The sequence below is a fragment of the Salvelinus alpinus genome, chromosome 3 (assembly GCF_045679555.1).
Source record: "Salvelinus alpinus chromosome 3, SLU_Salpinus.1, whole genome shotgun sequence".
Taxonomy (NCBI): domain Eukaryota; kingdom Metazoa; phylum Chordata; class Actinopteri; order Salmoniformes; family Salmonidae; genus Salvelinus; species Salvelinus alpinus.
In genome coordinates, this window is record NC_092088.1 from 50,607,218 (window position 1) to 50,627,160 (window position 19,943).

The 19,943-nt window shown below is 40.3% G+C and overlaps 1 protein-coding gene and 1 long non-coding RNA gene across 2 annotated transcripts in view; one reads left to right on the forward strand and one right to left on the reverse strand.

Annotated features, from left to right (window-relative positions):
- The window catches only part of LOC139570893 (E3 ubiquitin-protein ligase NEURL1-like), a 71,068-nt gene extending 61,641 nt beyond the window's left edge, over nucleotides 1-9,427 (reverse strand). The window contains exon 1 of the mRNA XM_071393198.1: nucleotides 8,823-9,427. Coding sequence (XP_071249299.1) covers nucleotides 8,823-8,937 — 115 coding nt within the window. The 5' untranslated portion in view covers nucleotides 8,938-9,427. The remainder of the gene's footprint in view (nucleotides 1-8,822) is intronic.
- Nucleotides 9,428-10,955: 1,528 nt separating this feature from the next.
- Nucleotides 10,956-19,115, forward strand: LOC139570894 (uncharacterized). Its single transcript, XR_011674188.1, has 4 exons — nucleotides 10,956-11,081; nucleotides 12,122-12,241; nucleotides 16,460-16,615; nucleotides 18,294-19,115. It is a non-coding gene; the product is annotated as an uncharacterized lncRNA (long non-coding RNA).
- Nucleotides 19,116-19,943: the final 828 nt, after the last annotated feature.

Below are 19,943 nucleotides of genomic sequence, written 5' to 3' on the forward strand. Positions count from 1 at the left end.
TAATGCCTCTGTTACCCCACATTCCATTGTGTTCACAGGGCTCAAGGGGTATATCAATCTCCCCATGATGGGAGTAATAACTTGGAAGTAGAGGTCACCCGATTAATCGGAATGGCCGATTTCAAGTCTTCATAACAATCGGAATGATTTTTTTTTACACCTTTATTTAACTTGGCAAGTCAGTTAAGAACACATTCTTATTTTCAATGACGGCCGAAGAACGGTGGATTAACTGCCTTGTTCAGGGGCAGAACGACAGATTTTTACCTTGTCAGCTCGGGGATTCAATCTCGCAACCTGACGGTTAACTAGTCCAACGCTCTAACCACCTGCCTCTCATTGCACTCCACGAGGAGCTTAACTGTTACGAGAATGCAGTAAGAAGCAAAGGTAAGTTGCTAGCTAGCATTAAACTTATCTTATAAAAAACAATCAATCAATCATAATCACTAGTTAACTACACATGGTTGATGATATTACTAGTTTATCTAGCGTGTCCTGCGTTGCATATAATCGATGCTGTGCGCATTCGCGAAAAAGGTACCTAACCATAAACATCAATGCCTTTCTTAAAATCAATACACAAGTATATATTTTTAAACCTGCATTTTTAGTTAATATTGCCTGCTAACATGAATTTCTTTGTGTCACTTCTCTTGCAACAGAGTCAGGGTATATGCAGCCGTTTGGGCCGCCTGGCTCGTTGCAAACTGTGTGAAGACTATTTCTTCCTAACAAAGACAGCCAACTTCGCCAAACGGGGGATGATTTAACAAAAGCGCATTTGCGAAAAAAGCACAATCGTTGCACGACTGTACCTAACCATCAATGCCTTTCTTAAAATCAATACACAGAAGTATATATTTTTAAACCTGCATATTTAGCTAAAAGAAATCCAGGTTAGCAGGCAATATTAACCAGGTGAAATTGTCACTTCTCTTGCGTTCATTGCACGCAGAGTCAGGGTATATGCAACAATTTGGGCCACCTGGCTCGTTGCGAACTCATTTGCTAGAATTTTACGTGATTTTGACATAACATTGAAGGTTGTGCAATGTAACAGGAATATTTAGACTTATGGATGCCACCCGTTAGATAAAATACGGAACGGTTCCGTATTTCACTGAAAGAATAAACATTTTGTTTTCGAGATGATAGTTTCCGGATTCGACCATATTAATGACCTAAGGCTCGTATTTCTGTGTTATTATGTTATAATTAAGTCTATGATTTGATAGAGCAGTCTGACTGAGCGATGGTAGGCACCAGCAGGCTCGTAAGCATTCATTCAAACAGCACTTTTGTGCGTATGCCAGCAGCTTTTCGCAATGCTTCAAGCATTGCGCTGTTTATGACTTCAAGCCTATCAACTCCCGAGATTAGGCTGGTGTAACCGATGTGAAATGGCTAGCTAGTTAGCAGGGTGCGCGCTAATAGCGTTTCAAACATCACTCGCTCTGAGACTTGGAGTAGTTGTTCCCCTTGCTCTGCATGGGTAACGCTGCTTCGAGGGTGGCTGTTGTCGATGTGTTCCTCGTTCGAGCCCATGTAGGAGCGAGAAGAGGGACGGAAGCTATACTGTTACACTGGCAATACTAAAGTGCCTATAAGAACATCCAATAGTCAAAAGGTATATGAAATACAAAAATGGTAGAGAGAGAAATATTCCTATAATAACTACAACCTAAAACTTCTTACCAGGGAATATTGAAGACTCATGTTAAAAGGAACCACCAGCTTTCATATGTTCTCATGTTCAGAGCAAGGAACTTAAACGTTAGCTTTCTTACATGGCACATTTTGCACTTTTACTTTCTTCTCCCACACTTTGTTTTTGCATTATTTAAACCAAATTGAACATGTTTCATTATTTATTTGAGGCTAAATTGATTTTATTTATGTATTTTATTAAGTTAAAATAAGTGTTCATTCAGTATTGTTGTAATTGTCATTATTACAAATAAATAAATGTAAAAAAAATATATATATTTTCTTTCTCTTTTTCTTTAAAAATAAAAAAATAAGTCGATTAATCGGCATCGGCTTTTTTTGGTCCTCCAATAAATCGGTATCGGCGTTGAAAAATCATAATCGGTCGACCTCCAGTTGGAAGATTCGCTCTCTGTCCCCAAGAGGGCACTCCTTCCCATAGGTGGGTCATTACTGGCATTCATTGCTGATTCCTGCCTGTAACTCACTAGTCCCTATGAGGTGCTTAGTGATACAGGTTATGGGTTTCTATAGGCGATTGGTTTCATTCCTAGGAATAAGATTAAATTGCGATTCACCGGTCTGTTACCACAGAAGGGGGTCAGTTTTTCAGAGCTGTCCATCCCTTTTCCAGTTGGGTTAAAAGGTGCTGTGGCACTGGTACCTATGACTGATGGGTATGAAAACTGCTATAATTAAGGTTTTCCACTGGGTCTATTTTTAATGCGCTGGGTGGCAGCTGGTTATTGGGACGCATCTTACTGCCTAAACCGGGTGAGGCTCGTTATGACACAAGAACTCCCAAGAGGCACTGCCAATCAGAATTCATCACTGATTGCCGGAGCCCCCGAACCCAGATTAGACCAGGCTTCAGGCAAACCTTGGTGCATAAACACAGTTGTGTCAACCCAATGTTCCAGTGTTTATGGGTGTCAGAAGCATTGTGTCTTCCACATGTGGGATCAATGAACTGTCCCTTCTCCACATTCAGATACATGGTGCTAGAGTGATGTAAAGGGAAAAATAACCAAATCTCTCCCAGTCCACAATGTGGCACCCCTTCAGATGGCACTTGATTGCTCTACCGTCTGAAATTTGTTGCGCGTTCCCCATGCTTCTGCGGCGTAATCACACCGACTGTTCAAGGCCTCAGTGCCCGCTTTGAGAGGGGGAATATCTTCCAGTCGCGGGCAATCCGAGTGGTTTCTATGTCAGATACAGGACGGCTGGTACAGCTGGTATTTCCTGGATCTGGAAAGGGGTCAGGACTTTACGCCCGCTCAAGACTTGTGTCCCCTAGTAAGCATCTCAGTCTATGAATTCAGAATGCTCACGAGCCACCGGCTATTACAGTCAACAGGCTGGTGGCAAGCAGTGTTACACACATACATGCTGGTGTCCCATACTCAGTCTCAAGGCTTCATAGGAAACTGAAAACTTTTCCGACTCCATCTCAGAACATTCCGTTTCTGGGTCTCGAGTTAGAAATGCGCGATTCACTATCCCCATAAGGGGTGTCCAGGTTCTGCCTCTGATTAACCCAATTTCATCAGTGTCACGCAGTGTGTTTTCACCAGTGCCTACACCTGCCACGCATCTCACAGCCTAATCAGTCATTTCGGGTGTCCCCGTCGAGCCTACAGAGCCTGGCCAAGGGTTGGGACCCCCAATTATTGTCAGGAGGCTCCCATGGTGTCAGTTGTACCCCGCAGGATGATCATGAAAGATGCATCCCCCAGCTAATCCAGCTCGCGGCAGGCACTCTCTTAGCAGCGTCTCTCCAGCTGGAGCAGGAGAAATTCACTAAGCAGAGCACCTTGTGTGTAATACCCAGACCACCACAATCTTGCAGGGTCAGGTCTGGGTGGTCTGCCATGGGCCATTTCATTTAGTATTCGTTGGGGGGGGGTTTAGGGTTAGGGTTAGGGGGGGGGGGGGGGGTTGTACCAAAGTTGACTGACTGGAAGGTAACGTTATGACTATAACTACTGTTTGGCCCCTACCTGTTCCTGTGATCGGTGAAGAGCAGTATTAAATTGAAGGAATTAATCCGAGCCTCATGTTTATCACCTGCGGAAGGTGGGGCTTCCAGCAAGGCGCAAATTTAATTGGCCTTGTAAGGCGTGATTGTAAATCCTTTACCAACGATGTTGCACCTCGTTTCCCTCTTTCAGTGAACAGTAAGTTATAGTCATGACGTTACGTTTTCATCATACAATAGTTGCAAGTGGGAGAAAATGAATGAATCATTAATGAATGTCAAATCGCTCTGGATAAGAGCGTCTGCTAAATGACTTAAATGTAATGTAATGTAAATGCATGATTCCAAAGGCCCTTGAGAAGGTAGGTAACAAGAATAGGTAGCCAGGATATTAACTTTGGTGATGAACCGTAAGACTGCTAAAATACTCGTCAGAGAGATGGTGACAGCGACACAGTAGTGATGGTGAGGATGACTAGCAGTTAGCTTTATGTGTAACCCAACATCTCTGGATGTGCCTAATGTTTAATTGATTGCATGAAGGCTGCATGAATGACTGTCTTTATGAACATGTTGCAGGCAGTCATCAGGAAAAACAAAGTCAATGACTAAGAGCAAGAAAATAGGATTGCCAATCAATGTGCTATTCAAAGCTTTGGGCATGTTAGAGGAAGCACCAAATATAAATCCCCAAAACATATTGTATACATTTCCCTGAACAAGCAGAAACACGAATGTGTATAACAGGGGTTGAAAAACTACTACAAAGCTACTGTTGGGCATATCTGACTTGTAGTAAATTAAAGAATGCATCATGGGTAATAAACGGCTCATACACATACATCCTTCAATGCCGCTGTAATTGACTCCAAATCTACTTCTCACATCTGCCATTTTGTAAAATACTAAGCGTTAAATCAACAGTTAGGCTACTCCCCTTGGTTAACCTAATCCCCCCCCACCCCCCCATCTCTCGTCAAATCATTACAACAATGCCAAGGACACTGAGTTATCATGGAGATATTTCTGGTGAGATCATCCCAAATAATGCATTTTTCAGACAAATTTGTGGGAATGAGGCATATGTACCTCATATACTTTTTTGACTTTCATTTAGCTGATTGTCAAATTAACAAATCAGTCACAAATAGCAGTTCTTTACCAACCTACAGACAGTATTAACTAGTAATTGTGAGGGAGCAGTTCAACACTAACCTGAAAAGCAAAATGTCTAAGGATCAACAAATAGAGAATGTTTGCATGCCTAATAAAAGATACGTGTGTGTGAAGATGTGAGTGTGTGTCTGTGCACATGTAAATGTGTGTGTGTGTGTGTCCATAGCCTAATCTAGACACATGCCCTGAGGAACAGAAAGTTATTCTTGCTCCTCAGCTCATAACTTCTAGGGGTCAAGAGCTTTTCAGACTACCCAGGAAACAAATCAATTAGGCAGCACAGGCAGCCGGTGCCACATTAAATTGGGGAGGACGGGCTCAAAGTAATGGCTGGAACGGAATTAACTGAATGGTATCTTACACATCAAACATGGTTTCCATTCACACCCTTTCAAACGGTATTATGAGCCTTCCTTCCCTCAGCAGCCTCCTGTGTTAATATTGGCAACAGAGCATCATGAGGGCATTTAAGACCACAGGCTATTGGCAGCCGCTTCAATTTCAAGGCAGAAATATTGTGCGGTGGGTAAACACTCCCGTATCCAGATCCATGAATGTAAATATAGCATAATTTGAAGAGGACATCTTATCAGGAAATTAACCAAATGTGATTTTACAGAGTTTGTTTATTTGTGAAACTCTTTTAGGTTGTGGCTGCCAATAGAAATCTAATGAATTGTTTGGGCTGAACTGTCATAGGATCCTTATTTGTTAAAGTATACACTAGTGCCTTGAGGTATTCAAATTAGGCTTGGGCGGTATGCAGCTTGGCATACCTTCATACCAAACTTGTGCCATACCAGGATATTTCGGTAATACTTGCACTGAACAAAAGGGGTGCCGTTTTCAAACTGTAATCCGAAGGTTAGCAATGCTAACAAGTACATGTAAAATCCCATAGAGAATGCTAACGAGCGCATTGCAAACATTTTGTACAGTTTCTGACCTAAACTATACAAGTAACTCAAAAATGCTACTCACAGTTTGCTGTACGCACAAAACAAATATTAGCCAGCAAGGCTCTTGATCCAGAAGGAGATTCTCTGCTGTTACCAAGCGAATGCTTGATTTGGGAAGAAGCTAACCACTTAGCTAGATAGTTACTCGATTAGCAAACCAAATGCACAGCTGCAGAGCATTTTAGACAGTTATCTAGTTGTGAATTACATACTGTAATTAGATCACCCTGGCGCACGCTGCACTACAGTGAGTGACTCTCGTTGTGTGCTTGTAAACAAACTACCATACGCTTCATAATAATGTGAACGTATTGTACAAATTGACTGCAGGTATTTACTTAAAGTAGCAACAAATATTCAAATGTATAAAAACAAATTCAAAGAAATAGTTCACGGTATTGAAAAACCCTTCCGTGGCTTTTTCCACATACCTCGGTATACAGTATACTGCCCAAGCCTAATTCAAATGTCTATCCCTGGGCTACTTTAACAATGTTGAATGGTTCTCTATATACAACAATGGTCTTAAATTAAGTCAGAACAAATCAATTAAACATATTGTATTCAATGTCAAATTAAGGGCTTTACATTCAGCTGGTGCTAAGGTGGCGCAAGTATCAATGTAAAAACTGGCTCACTGGCATTTCCCAGCCCTTATGCCAGGTTCGGCAATTTACCTGTCTATCATCAGCTCGCTTGTGCTGAGGTGGGAGGGGTAGCAATATCTGAGGTGTGTCCTTAAAAACAAGTGCGAGCGGTTTTAAGACCCACAAAAAGTAGGTCTTAATGGTAATTCAGCTGATAATGATAACGCAGTTGATAATAGCATAGATTTTGAGAGCGGAAGTGCCACGCACAATGCCCATGGAAGAAGAGATGTGCCTTTTTTGCCAGTGAATCTCATATTTAGAAGCATAAAAACAAACAATTGGCATCTACCCCATTTCATTTAAAAAACAAGAATAGCCTCCCCTTAATGAAGACTGGTTAAACAGCATCACATAAGTGCATATTTTTTATCCTGAACATTAGCCAAAAGTAGCCTGAATAAAGGGGTTAGATTTGCTCCATCAAGAACTGACTGAATTCAATCGTGAGTTGGTCGTGGGGGGTGGTTTGATGTGGGTGTCTGTGTGTTCGCAGGTGGGAAGAGTTAGCCAAATTATTTCATCAATTAGCTTCAGCCAGCTGGTGTGCAACCATGGCTAAATTGGTTTGACTTTGGAAAGCCTATCTCAGGGGATAGTTAGGGACTGTCAATAAATTAAACAATATATATTAGACAATATTTTCATGTTGCACACCTTTTAGATCTCATTAAATGCTTTCAATATTTGTACACTGAACAAAAACAAAAACGCAACAAGTGTTGGTCCCATTTTTCATGAGTTGAAATAAAAGATTGCAGACATTTTCCATATGCACAAAAAGCTTATTTTTCTCAAATGTTAGTGAGCATTTCACCTTTGCCAAGATAATCCATTCACCTGACAGGTGTGGCAAATCAAGAAGCTAATTAAACAGCATGATCATTACACAGGTGCACCTTGAGCTGGAGACAATAAAAGGTCACTCTAAAATGTACAGTTTTGTCACAACACAATGCCACAGATGTCTCAAGTTGAGGGAGTGTGAAATTGGCATGCTGACTGCAGGAATGGCCACCAGAGCTGTTCCAGAGACCTTAAAGTGAATTTCTCTACTAAAAGCCAACTCCAATGTCATTTTAGAGAATTCGGCAGTACGTCCAACTGGCCTCACAACCACGCCAGCCCAGGACCTCCACATCAGGCATCTTCACCTGCGGGATCTTCTGAGAACATCCACCTGGACAGCTGGATGAAACCGAGGAGTATTTCTAACTGTAATAACAAAATATTCTGATTGGCTGGTCCTGGCTGCCCAGTGGGTGTGCCTATGCCCTTCAAGGCCTACCCATGACTGCACCCCTGCCCAGTCATGTGAAATCCATAGATTAGGGCCTAAATTAATTTATTTCAATTGATTTACTGTAACTCAGTAAAATTGTTGTGAGATATATAAATACACACACGATTTATAGTTGGTTTGAAGTCACTGTGTAAATTTACCGATGGTCCCTAACTAGCCCCATAGGGATATTCCAAGTCAACCCAAATGTACCAAAGGCAATATGATCAGGTCACGTGCAGCTGCACTCCGAATGTATTATTCATTGTGTGCCAGCTGTACGCAAAAAAAAATATAAAAAAATAACGCCCTTCATTTACGTTGTGATGCGGTCACAAACAAGTCTAAAAACGACCAAATTATCCTATTTACACTTTGCAGTAAATTTGTCGGTAGAATAAATGTTTCTGACTCATATCTATGCCACATTGGAAAACAGCCTAATGGATAGTTGGTTAAGGGGCAGTTGCTGTATAATTACAACTTGTCAACCAAAGATACTGTAGCGATAAGAAAATGTACATTTGTCATTCAGTACACTTATCCAGAGCGATTTACATTTAGTGCATTCATTTTAAGATAGTTAGGGACAACCACATATCAGTCATAGTAAGTACATTTTCTTCTCTTAGTATGTAGCTATCTGTCAGAGCTAGTAGGCCTAAGGGGGAAACAAAGTCAAGTGTTATTCACGAAAGTATAAATACCATCAGCCAAATTGCAAATACGAATTTCATTCTTGATCTAGACTACATTCACGTTTCTGCGCTAACAAAATATTGCACTGCTATAAGTGTGTGATAACGTTTGCATGCATTTTACATACAATTTACACATTAAGTCATAGCTTGAGTATTCATAACACTTCCACTCATTTTCTTGCAGACTTTCTTTCCAAATGTGTGCATTACTGACCCTTAACTCTCAATATATAATCATCCTCGATTTGCCATTTCTGCTACAAGGTTTTCGTTGTAGCCTCTGACATCATCAACGATTTGATTATTACTAAATATATGCAATCTATAGTAGAATATACCTTCCCCTCAAATATAAAATATCCTTACCGTACAAGGTATTTCTTGTTATCTGACCTCCCATGTTTAAATACAAGGCAAGTTCCTCTTCTCTGGGTTTGTTAGACCAAAAATTCAGAGACATGCGCTCCTTGGCTGTCAACATAACATAATCGGATAATTCACGATTTCGTTCTCTCCGGTTCACAGAAGTCCTAACACTTAACCCTCCGTGAGAGTAGTGGCTGTCCAAGCCGATTCACATCGGACCGACACAGATCGGATACAATAGCAGCACCACACCGCAGCGTAGAATCACATAAGGTGAAGCTTCAATAATTACCATTAACGCTATCGATATCACCAACGAAGGAGAATTCCAACTCCTTTTGAGGTCCGCGAAAAAATGACCGTATAAACAAACCTAGCCCGCCCCAAAACAAGTTGTTATGCATTGAGAGGAAGGAAACAGGCTATAGGAAATATGGATGACCTACACAGCTTTGAAAAATGCATGGAAACTCCGCCAAGTTACTTTTATCTCCCGCGCAAGTAGCCCAAACGGCCGCAAGATGGCCCTATTATTATTTTGTCATCTTACGTCTGAGTAATGTGCACAGCCAGCAATACACTCCTGTCCCCCAGTGACCGGCGTCGTAAATCATACCCACTGCGCAAAAAACTGGTTGAGTTGTTTCTACGTCATTTCAACCAAAATAATCAAATCAATCAAATTTTATTAGTCACATGCGCTGAATATAACAGGTGTAGTAGACCTTACAGTGAAATGCTTAATTACGAGCCCCTCACCAACTTTGCAGTTTCAAAAAATACGGATAAGAATAAGAGATACAAGTAACAAGTAATTAAAGCAGCAGTAAAAAAATATATATATATATACAGGTGGATGCCGGTACAGGTAATCAAGTTGATGACGTTAAGTCACCGTGGAAAACTGATTGGATTTGCAAAAGGTAATCAACACAATGGAATTTCGTAATATTTTCACCTAAATCTGATGACATGGTGATTTGTTTTTTATTTCACCTTGAATTCACGTTATTTGACAACTCAACCAAATTTAAATCTAAACATTGAACTGATGTATGTGCCCAGTGTGTCCTCCCTTCAGGCTGCTAAGGCGTCAGTTTCCTCCTTAACTCAATTTAATGGCTGCTCTGTGGAAACAACTGCCAAAATATTAATATGTGTTAATAAAATACAATTTTCCACCACCATTTTCGGATTTTCAGACAACTTCCGGATGGTGCGTGACTGTTGCTTACCCCTGGCTGAACAACATCAGGAAGTAGCATTAGCCACCCTAGCATAGTGGTGGAAAATTGTGTTTTATTTAGACAGTACACATATTTTGACAGTTTTCTTTCCACCAACGAGCCATTCAATCGAGTTAAGGAGGAAACTGATGCATTTGCAGCCTGAATGGAGGATGTTTCATGTAAGAACCAGTCCAAGGGGTACACGAGTTTATTCCCGGCTGTGCACATTAAAGTCGGACGTAAGACGAAGTAAAAGGAATAATACCGCCATCTTGCGAATGGTTGGGCTACTGCACAAGTTGAATGGATAAAACCAGCCACAATGCATGTCAATTGTATGCCTCGTGTAGCTTACATTTTTAGGTTGATATTAATGAAGACATTAATTAACAAATCAATGTGTCTATGAACAGTGTAAATATAAACCTGCATCAGGTGTTAATAGGGCTGACCCCATTTAGTCGACTGGTTGATTGATAGGCTGTTGGTCGACCAAGATTGTTTTAGTGGAGCAGTGGCAAATATATAAAACAAATGTATGGCACACGAGACGCCTGTCTGATTCACGCCTGTCTCAGTGGACTAATTCATTGTGGAGGCCGCGGGGATGGCACACCAGTATCACATTTACTGTTCATTCCCATAATTTATAATCTACAATGTTTGTTTTTTTACGGTCATTTCTGTTAATGCATTCAATATATGTATTATTATTACAGTCTTACCGTTGTCATTGTAGGAATGGACACGTTGTTTGCAGAGCCCACAACCTACGCTACACTTGTGAGCTTTTTTTTTGTCCATTTCATTCCATTTACAAGTTGTCAATTTATTAATTGTCTTTTGTTTGGAGCGCTCCTGTCAATCTTGAGTAAGGACAAGCATCTGATTACGCATAAAAGTAGTCCTAGGCTACCTGGCCTGTTTACAAATGTAGGCCTGTAAATGTGCCCATTTGGGGAGCTGATACTATTTCTGATTGTCTTAAATCACCATCACTCCTCAAAGTAATCATTCTTCGCCTCAAACAGTAAGTACAAAATCTGTTTTTACATCCATTGAGAATGACAATAGTTCCTCAATATTGCCTATTTGAAAACTATTTCCAGCTCTTTCAATAACCACTCAGCATGAAAGGGGAACAAATGTCATGCTCTGAGCCGGTGAAAGGCTTAATTTATGACGTTAACTGACTACTTCTTATCTCTTGGGCATATAGTCTACAGCTAGACGTCTGTCTGTCCGTCCGGAGCTCACTGATGTGGGAAACTCGGAGGGCCCAGAATATTTTATACAATGTTGCAAGATTGCTAGCATAATCGAGCTGGACCAAGTTAATAGTGCGTAGCCAATGTGATTTATGGGATATTTATTATCAGTATATGTTCTACCAGCAGGCTGCAATCTTTTTATTTGTTGGTTTATGTAGGCTATCTTTTCATATTGGCAATGGCAATATAAGTTACTTTTAGATTTTATTTATTTTCATTTAGATATAATTTTGATTAACCACATGGTATTGATTTTGAGATATGAAGACTTTATTATAAATGAAACTGTTCCATGAAAATCAAAACTGGCACGCAGATCAGTAGAAATGGTATGCTAACTTGGCACTTTAAATGGAAAAGGTTGCCTATCGCTGGTGTAGCCTATTACCGGCAACTGTAGGAGCATAATGGCAGAATCTGCGAAGACCAGCAACAGCGGGCAGTTGGAGGATAGGGAACAGTTTTTTTTCTTCTGGTTAGGCTATACTGATCTCTGGCTCCATCTATTAATTAGTGTGGCTTAATTTTTAATCGCAGTGCTGAAAGCATCAAACAAACTCAGTAGCCTACATATAGTTTATTTTGTTCAATCATAGGGTGTGTCTATATATGGAAAAAGGCCTCCGCACAAGCTCTGATATTGGTTGCACTTTCACTGTGTCAGGTATATACCTTGCTAAGCTATATGTAGCCTAGTAGAAATGATCCAGACTGAACAAATGTTACTTAAAATGGTGCACAACTTTGGGATTTGTTATGCTCATGTGAGCCCATTTTTAACACTGATGCATTTTGACAGGTTTGACTGTATAGCAACTACGATGCCCATAGACAGCTAGCTGCGGGCTGGAGCTGAATAAAATTATTGAAGATACCAAGAAAAGCAGAGCTGTGTTGTGAACACCAGTAATCAAGTCAGGTAGGCTGCACACACATGCTTTTGTAGACTTGTATCATTAAATGTAGGAGTGATGAGCCCTGGTTACCATTTTTCCCAAAGAAAATGGGAGTGATTTGTTGGTTATTTGACAAAGCAAATCAGCCACTTGTTACAGTGTAGGTCTGCTCTGCAGTGTCTGGGTCCAACCATGCCAAGTTGACATCATCACAGCCCCGGCTCTCAATGGGCACTTCTCTGAATTTTCTTTGTCACCTCAGCCATTACATAATGCATGTAACAAGCCAGCCTTCAGATACTGTACGTAGCTTGGCTAGCAGCAGCGGTGGTATTAATACACTGGTTGAAGACATACTGGTTAATTAGACATGTGTTTGACTGACAGGTGAGTTTGTCAGAAACAGCATATCTTTAGCCACCTCTGCCTGCCCAGTTGTTGTCAACTGTTGTTGTCAATAGTCATCCAAAGCACAATGACAGGATGGAAATCAGAGAAAAATGTATCCATTCTTTACTTGACAATATGTTCGCTTGACCTTTGATGATGGATTGTGCGGTTTATTTATAAGAAAGTTCACAAAACACTCTTGACTCAGGAAATGAAATAAAAAGAGAATAACAGTGCACTTGGAGGATGTTTTCATGTGGGATGGAGACCCCTGTGGCGATGACATTTATTGTTAACATCACTTGACTTTGAAAATATGATTGGGCATTTTCTGATCATAGGATGAGCATTGTAAACATGTAGGACAACATGGCCTGGAGTGGAATAAATATCTCTGCACTGCATGCCGTTTAGGCACGCTTTTGAAATGAGCTGAATCAGTCAACAAAAAGTATGGATTTCAAAAACAACCTTGAAGATAATTAAATAGATACCCTTAAAACTAGCATGGAAAATTACCTATAACATTACCAGTGGTGTAGTGGTGCCTGAAGAAGTGGGTATACTCTTTTGCCATACATTTCCAATTCTATGACGAACAGCAGTGTGTAGGAAGGAGATTCCTATGTGTGCAGGAGGACATGAGACAAAGGAATGTGTAGTATCGGTGGAAAAAGATTTGTGTGTTAATTCATGGTGCGGGAGATCAGAATTGTCCAGTGAGAAAGGCAGGTTGAGGTTGGCCAGGATGTAAGTAGTACAGAAGGTGTTGTATGCTGAGGCAGTGAAGAGCGCAGCAGAGGAAGATGGGTCCAGGGCAAGGGATCCTAAGATAATTCCTTTTGAGTATGTCGAGGCCAATAGAGAGTGATAGGAGCAATGTGCGTTATTTGCGTTCATAGCCATAGAAATCAACTGTACCGCAGAAATGGAACGTAAATCACAGAAAATAGATGTTATGGTGGCAGCTGCAAAGAAATACTTGGCTGTATGAAATTTTACTGCAGAAGAGTTACAATGTGTGTTGAGCGATAGTGTCTGTCCTCCCAGGCTGCTGGGCTGACGTAGGATCAGATGGGGCCAAAGTAGTTGAACAGTGGTGAGCTTTTAATGGGTGTAGGGTTAGTTGTTAGGGCATTTTTTCATCTCTTTTCCCCTTTTTCCCTCCCATTTTTGTTACAAAGTGTAATGAATTCACGCTCCAGAACCGTAGGCTGACACACAGTCCACACAGTAGGTGGTGGCATGCACCTCTAACGTATGTTTGCGGACTGCCATAATACTATAGCAGAAGAAGAAGAATCCTTTTCATCTACCAGAAGAGGGTTTGGCCTATCATTAGCATCACTATATTTTTTTCTGTTCCTTAATTGTTTGAAACCTGGACTTCATATCATGAGGCTTGTTTTACCTTGGTTCAAAGTAGCCTATAGCCAAAATCCCACCGTAGAAACGTGGAGGCAATTATTTTATAAAGACTTTTTCATATGAGTTCTCCTGTTCTATTTGTTTTCAAATAAACGTTAATTTTCTAGCAGTCAAATGCATTATCCTAGTCATATTAGCAACCCATGATAGTTGTTGCTTCTTTAGCACTCCCCTATTTCTACATTTCTAACGGATATTTCCATCTCTGTCCATGTGCAGTGTGCATTTTATGTGTTTTCCTGCAAATTAGATTTGAAATTACTGGCCACTTTAATAAATGGAACACTAGTCACTTTAATAATGTTTACATATCTTGCTTTACTCGTCTTATACAGTGGTTCTTCCTGTAAAAGTTGTCATACTGCAGCTCACCTTGCGGGCTGCCGCAAAATTTTATGGCACGTTATTTAATTGTCAGCGATTGTTGCCATTAATGCTAGTTAGTGCTAGTTTGACCACCAGAGGGCACTTTGAGAAGCATTTGACTGTATTCAATATTGGCTATACTAGAGAATTTAAAACCTTTTTTGTGAGAACATAGTATATGGGATTGATTTTAAATTTAGCTTAATTAATTTGATTAATATTATGGTGTTTCTATTCCAAGAAAAACGAAAAAGGAAACCCTTAGCATTTCCATTAGGAAAATATGGCGCTGTACAATGTGACCGTTTCCACACCCTAATTGTAGGCTGACCAATACCCAAACGGAGATTCGGTGGGAAAAAAATCGGATTTATCAAGACCAGTCCCCATGCTTGTCTCAGAGCAGCGCGAAACGGTGATGAAATAGTTGACCACACCGGGTAGGCTATTGCTTCAAATCCTATTATAACAATTGGATGACGGCCGGCCAGAACATAATAAGTATATAATATTAGCACTATTAATTGGCCCACACTACAAATTTAACATGTTTAACACACATGATTAGTACATAATAAATTCAGTGACAAGATCATTTTGATCTGATTACACTCATAAAATCACTGTCTCTATTAAATTATTATTTTAGTTTATTTCTCTGTGCGTTGATTGGTGGGGAAAACCAGGTCTAGTACGTAGCCCACTGTAGGCTACACTACTTTTTTAACGTCAACATTTGTTCAGAACAATTTGCTTGATAGGAAGATAAAATGTTGCTCTCAAAAAATATCAAGAATAAAGGTGGATAATGAAAATCTAAGTGTCAGAAGAATGTACAAAGAGATATGCGTTCATCTCTCCATCTTTTCCCAATGCCAAGCCAGTGTGTCTTATTTGCAATGAAAATATCGCTGTTTGCAAATAATTCAATCTGACTAATTCTGAATCTAAGCATAGAACTTCAGTGGCCTTCCCGCCCCATATAGAGGCCCTACACAGAAACATTGAATCGTTAACTGCAAGCTGCACACTTTTTTTTTTTTGCGGACATATTCTGTAATTTAAACAGATTAAATCTGCAGTTACAAGGAAGAGGGAAACAGTCGTGGACATGGTGGAGAAATTTGAGGCCTTTACTAGGAGCTTGAGCTGTTCAATTTGGACTTGTCATCTGGCAGGCTACTGCATTTCAGCACACTGAAGAAACGACAGGCAGAGGGACCAGGCCACAGCATTGTCACAGAGGTGATGGAAGATTTCATCAAGCAGCTGAGGGACAATTTATCCACCAGATTTGAAGACTAGAACATGCCCAATGATATCATTGCGTTTGTACGTGATCCTCTCACAGTCCACCCTGGTGGAGAATTCTCCTCCCTTGCTAAGACAACGATACCCTCCCTGGATGAGGTTTTTTAAATGGAAATATGACCTCTTGCACTGAGATGCAGTGTCTTAAGACCACTGCGCCCCTCGGGAGCCATGATCAATATATATTGTCCTGCTAATAGCCCATCCTAGAAACGTTGTTTGCAGAATTCACAGCCTGCTACGCTTGTGAAAACCAAAATGCCTCCAGCTGTCCATCACTACTGTAAATAAAATCACAGAATATCTAAGGGGCTTTATCATGCAGGGTTATTAATAATAAGAAGAATTATGATACTTTTTCCCCCTTCCACTTGTTAAAGATTCCAATTGATAGTTAAAAAAATATATATATATTGTATTATTTGTTCTGTCTTTTCTGGTGGATTAAACTGAAATTGCAACCAACTTTCTATGGCTTATTTAAATTTATAGAGATCCTGGTCATGGTGCTACAGTATGTTGTTACAGCAAAATCAAAGTGAGGACAATTGGCAATCTGCTGTATACTTATGGCACTAAGTAAACACTATCATCAGATGCCTGTGTTAGGCCTAACGTGAAAACCTGGGAAAATGAACAGGTACAGTAGGCTACAATACTGTAAAGTAGACCTAATAATGCTTAAATAAATCGACTGCTGGTGTTTACTGTATGCTGCACATTTTTACATTGTATTCCATTTCCAGCAAGACTATTCAAGCTATTGAATCAATAATGGATGAAGATGAGCGCTCGGCAAAGGCCATCTGTAATCTGCTGGCATCACAGCACAACATCTACATCGCTCTAATCGCAGTCAGAAGACAGTTGAAGAAACTTGCGTGGACTTATGGAAAGGCTTGGTAAGACATTTTATATACAGTTGAAGTCGGAAGTTTACATACACCTTAGCTAAATGCATTTAAACTAAGTTTTTCACAATTCCTGACATTTAATCCTAGTAAAAATTCCTTGTTTTAGGTCAGTTAGGATCACCACTTTATTTTAAGAATGTGAAAAGTCAGAATAATAGTAGAGTGATTTATTTCAGCTTTAATTTCTTTCATCACATTCCCAGTAAGTAAGAAGTTTACTTACACTCAATTAGTATTTGGTAGCATTGCCTTTAAATTGTTTAACTTGGGTCAAACGTTTCGGGTAGCCTTCCACAAGCTTCCCACAATAAGTTGGGTGAATTTTGGCCCATTCCTCAAGACAGAGCTTGTGTAACTGAGGCAGGTTTATAGGCCTCCTTGCTCGCACATGCTTTTTCAGTTCTGCCCACAAATCTTCTCTAGGGTTGAGGTCAGGGCTTTGTGATGGCCACTCCAATACCTTGACTTTGTTGTCGTTAATCCATTTTGCAACAACTTTGGAAGTGTGCTTGGGGTCATTGTCCATTTGGATGACCAATTTGCGACCAAGCTTTAACTTCCTGACTGATGTCTTGAGATGTTGCTTCAATATATCCACATAATTTTCCTACCTCATGATGCAATCTATTATGTGAAGTGCACCAGACCCTCCTGCAGCAAAGCACCCCCACAACATGATGTTGCCACCCCCATGCTTCACGGTTGGGATGGTGTTCTTCGGCTTGCAAGCCTCTCCTTTTTTCCTCCAAGTGAGGGTGGTCATTATGGCCAAACAGTTATATTTTTTTTTCATCAGACCAGAGAACATTTCTCCAATAAGTATGATCTTTGTCCCCATGTGCAGTTGCAAACCGTAGTCTGGCTTTTTGGAGCAGTGGCTTCTTCCTTGCTGAGCGGCCTTTCAGGTTATGTCGATATCGGACTCGTTTTACTGTGGATACAGATACTTTCGTACCGGTTTCCTCCAGCATCTTCACAAGGTCCTTTGCTGCTGTTCTGGGATTGATTTGCACTTTTCGAACCACAGTACGTTCATCTCTAGGAGATAGAATGCGTCTCCTTCCTGAGCGGTATGACGGCTGCGTGATCCCATGGTGTTTATACTTGCGTACTATTGTTTGTACAGATGAACGTGGTACCTTCAGGCTTTTGGAAAGAACCAGACTTGTGGAGGTCAACAACAACAAAAAATCTGAGGTCTTGTCTGATTTCTTTTGATTTTCCCATGATGTTAAGCAAAGAGGCACTGGGTTTGAAGGTAGGCCTTTAAATACATCCACATGTACACCTCCAATTGACTCAACTGATGTCAATTAGCCTATCAGAAGCTTCTAATGCCATGACATCATTTTCGGGAAATTTTCCAAGCTGTTTAAAGGCACAGTCAACTGAGTGTATGTAAACTTCTGACCCACTGGAATTGTGATACAGTGAAATAATCTGTCTGTAAATAATTGTTGGAAAAATGACTTGTGTCATGCACAAAGTAGACGTCCTAACCGACTTGCCAAAACTATAGTTTGTTAACGAGAAATAGGTAGTGGTTGAAAAACGAGTTTTAATGACTCCAACCTAAATTTATGTAAACTTCCGACTTCAACTGTGTATATGTATATTTTTCAGAACATTAATGATGTGTATTCTCTTGTTTTGTACTGTTCTGTAGTTTCGACCCAGTGATTCGTCTGACAAACAAAGAACTTCGCGACCAGGCATGGATCAAAGCTGGCGAGACATTCAATGACACCATCTTCAAAGACTAATCAACGGTGACCCTTGAGCAATTTGCTCAAAATTGCTACAGAAAAAAGGAAGAAGATCAAGCAAGCCGAGTCCCAAGCATCCCCTTATTAATGAAAGCATAAAGGTGTTGATGAAGAACTGTTGGGGCCAAATTGGGGGATTTTCACACCTACAGAAGCCGGGCTATGAAGAGTCTATTGTCCTGCTAATACAAAACATTGTTTGCATGATGGACTACACCTGCTACAGTACACTTGTGAAAAACAAGTTTTCAAACACTTGTTTGAAAACAGCCTCCAGCTGTCCATCAAAATGCCTCCAGCTGTCCATCACTACTGTACAGCATCTTGTTTACATTCTTTATTGTATCCACAATGTCAAATACTTTGTATTACTTTTAGAGCTTGGGATTTACAAATGTGCGCTGTGAGAATATCTAATAATAATAATTGCCTTGTAAATAAGGATGCATTATGAAAGGAAAATGACATGCGGAAGAGACAGTGGTAATATTTTTCCTTTTAGAGACTATAATACTATACATGGCGTCCATGTCATTTTCGTTTCTCTTAGAATAAAAATCTTAGTATAACAACCGTTTTAGTAAGTAATATGCTACAGTCCAGTTACAGCTTGTTCTGATCAAGTAGAGTGTGTGCAGGACAGAGGAATCGCAATTCTTACGCTATTGTTCAGGAGTAACAGAAAATTGCGTGTCAATTAATAAACCATGTGCCAATGAAAATATCTCTTCCCAACTATTTTGCAATCTATATGGCTCTTCGCTAATAATTACATTTAGAAGATTGGAGTATTCAAAATTAATATCTAAGGGGCATTTTTTGTTAGGGCAAATCTGGAAAATAACATGCGTAAGAGACGGTGGTAATATTTTTCCTTTTAGAGACTTAATTGTGTGGCAATGGTGCGTCGCCCTATGGGACTCCCAATCACGGCCGGATGTGATACAGCCTGGATTCGAACCTGGGACTGTAGTGATGCCTCTTGCACTGAGATGTGCAAGAGGAATCACTGTAGGCTACTGTAGGCTACACAATGAGAAAATATGGAAAAATAAATAATGAAATGTTAATTATATAGAGCAGCCAGTGTTGGCCCGAGCCCAGTCATCATCAAGAGATATGCTGGACCCTATGTCAGAGAGGGGTTTTTGTGACCACATGTCTATTGTTTTGCTAATAGCCCTTGTGAAAACATGTTTTCAAATGGCCTCCAGGGCCGACAGAGAAGTTCCTTACTTTCCCCCGCCTTCCACTTGCCTCTTACATTTATTCCCATAGTAATTCGTTATGGTTTGCATTGTAAATGAGGGCGTAAACTGGGTCAAGATGTCAGCAGAGTAAGTAAACTGTTATGTAGTAAAATAAAGGTTAAATAAATGTATATACTGTATTCTTTACTATTCTACTGTATCTTAGTCCATGCCGCTCTGACATTGCTCGTCCATATATTTATATATTCTTAACCTGTTGAGGATAGAGGGCGCTATTTTCACTTTGGGGGAAAATCGTGCCCAATTTTAAACGGCCTCGTACTCTATTCTTGCTCGTAC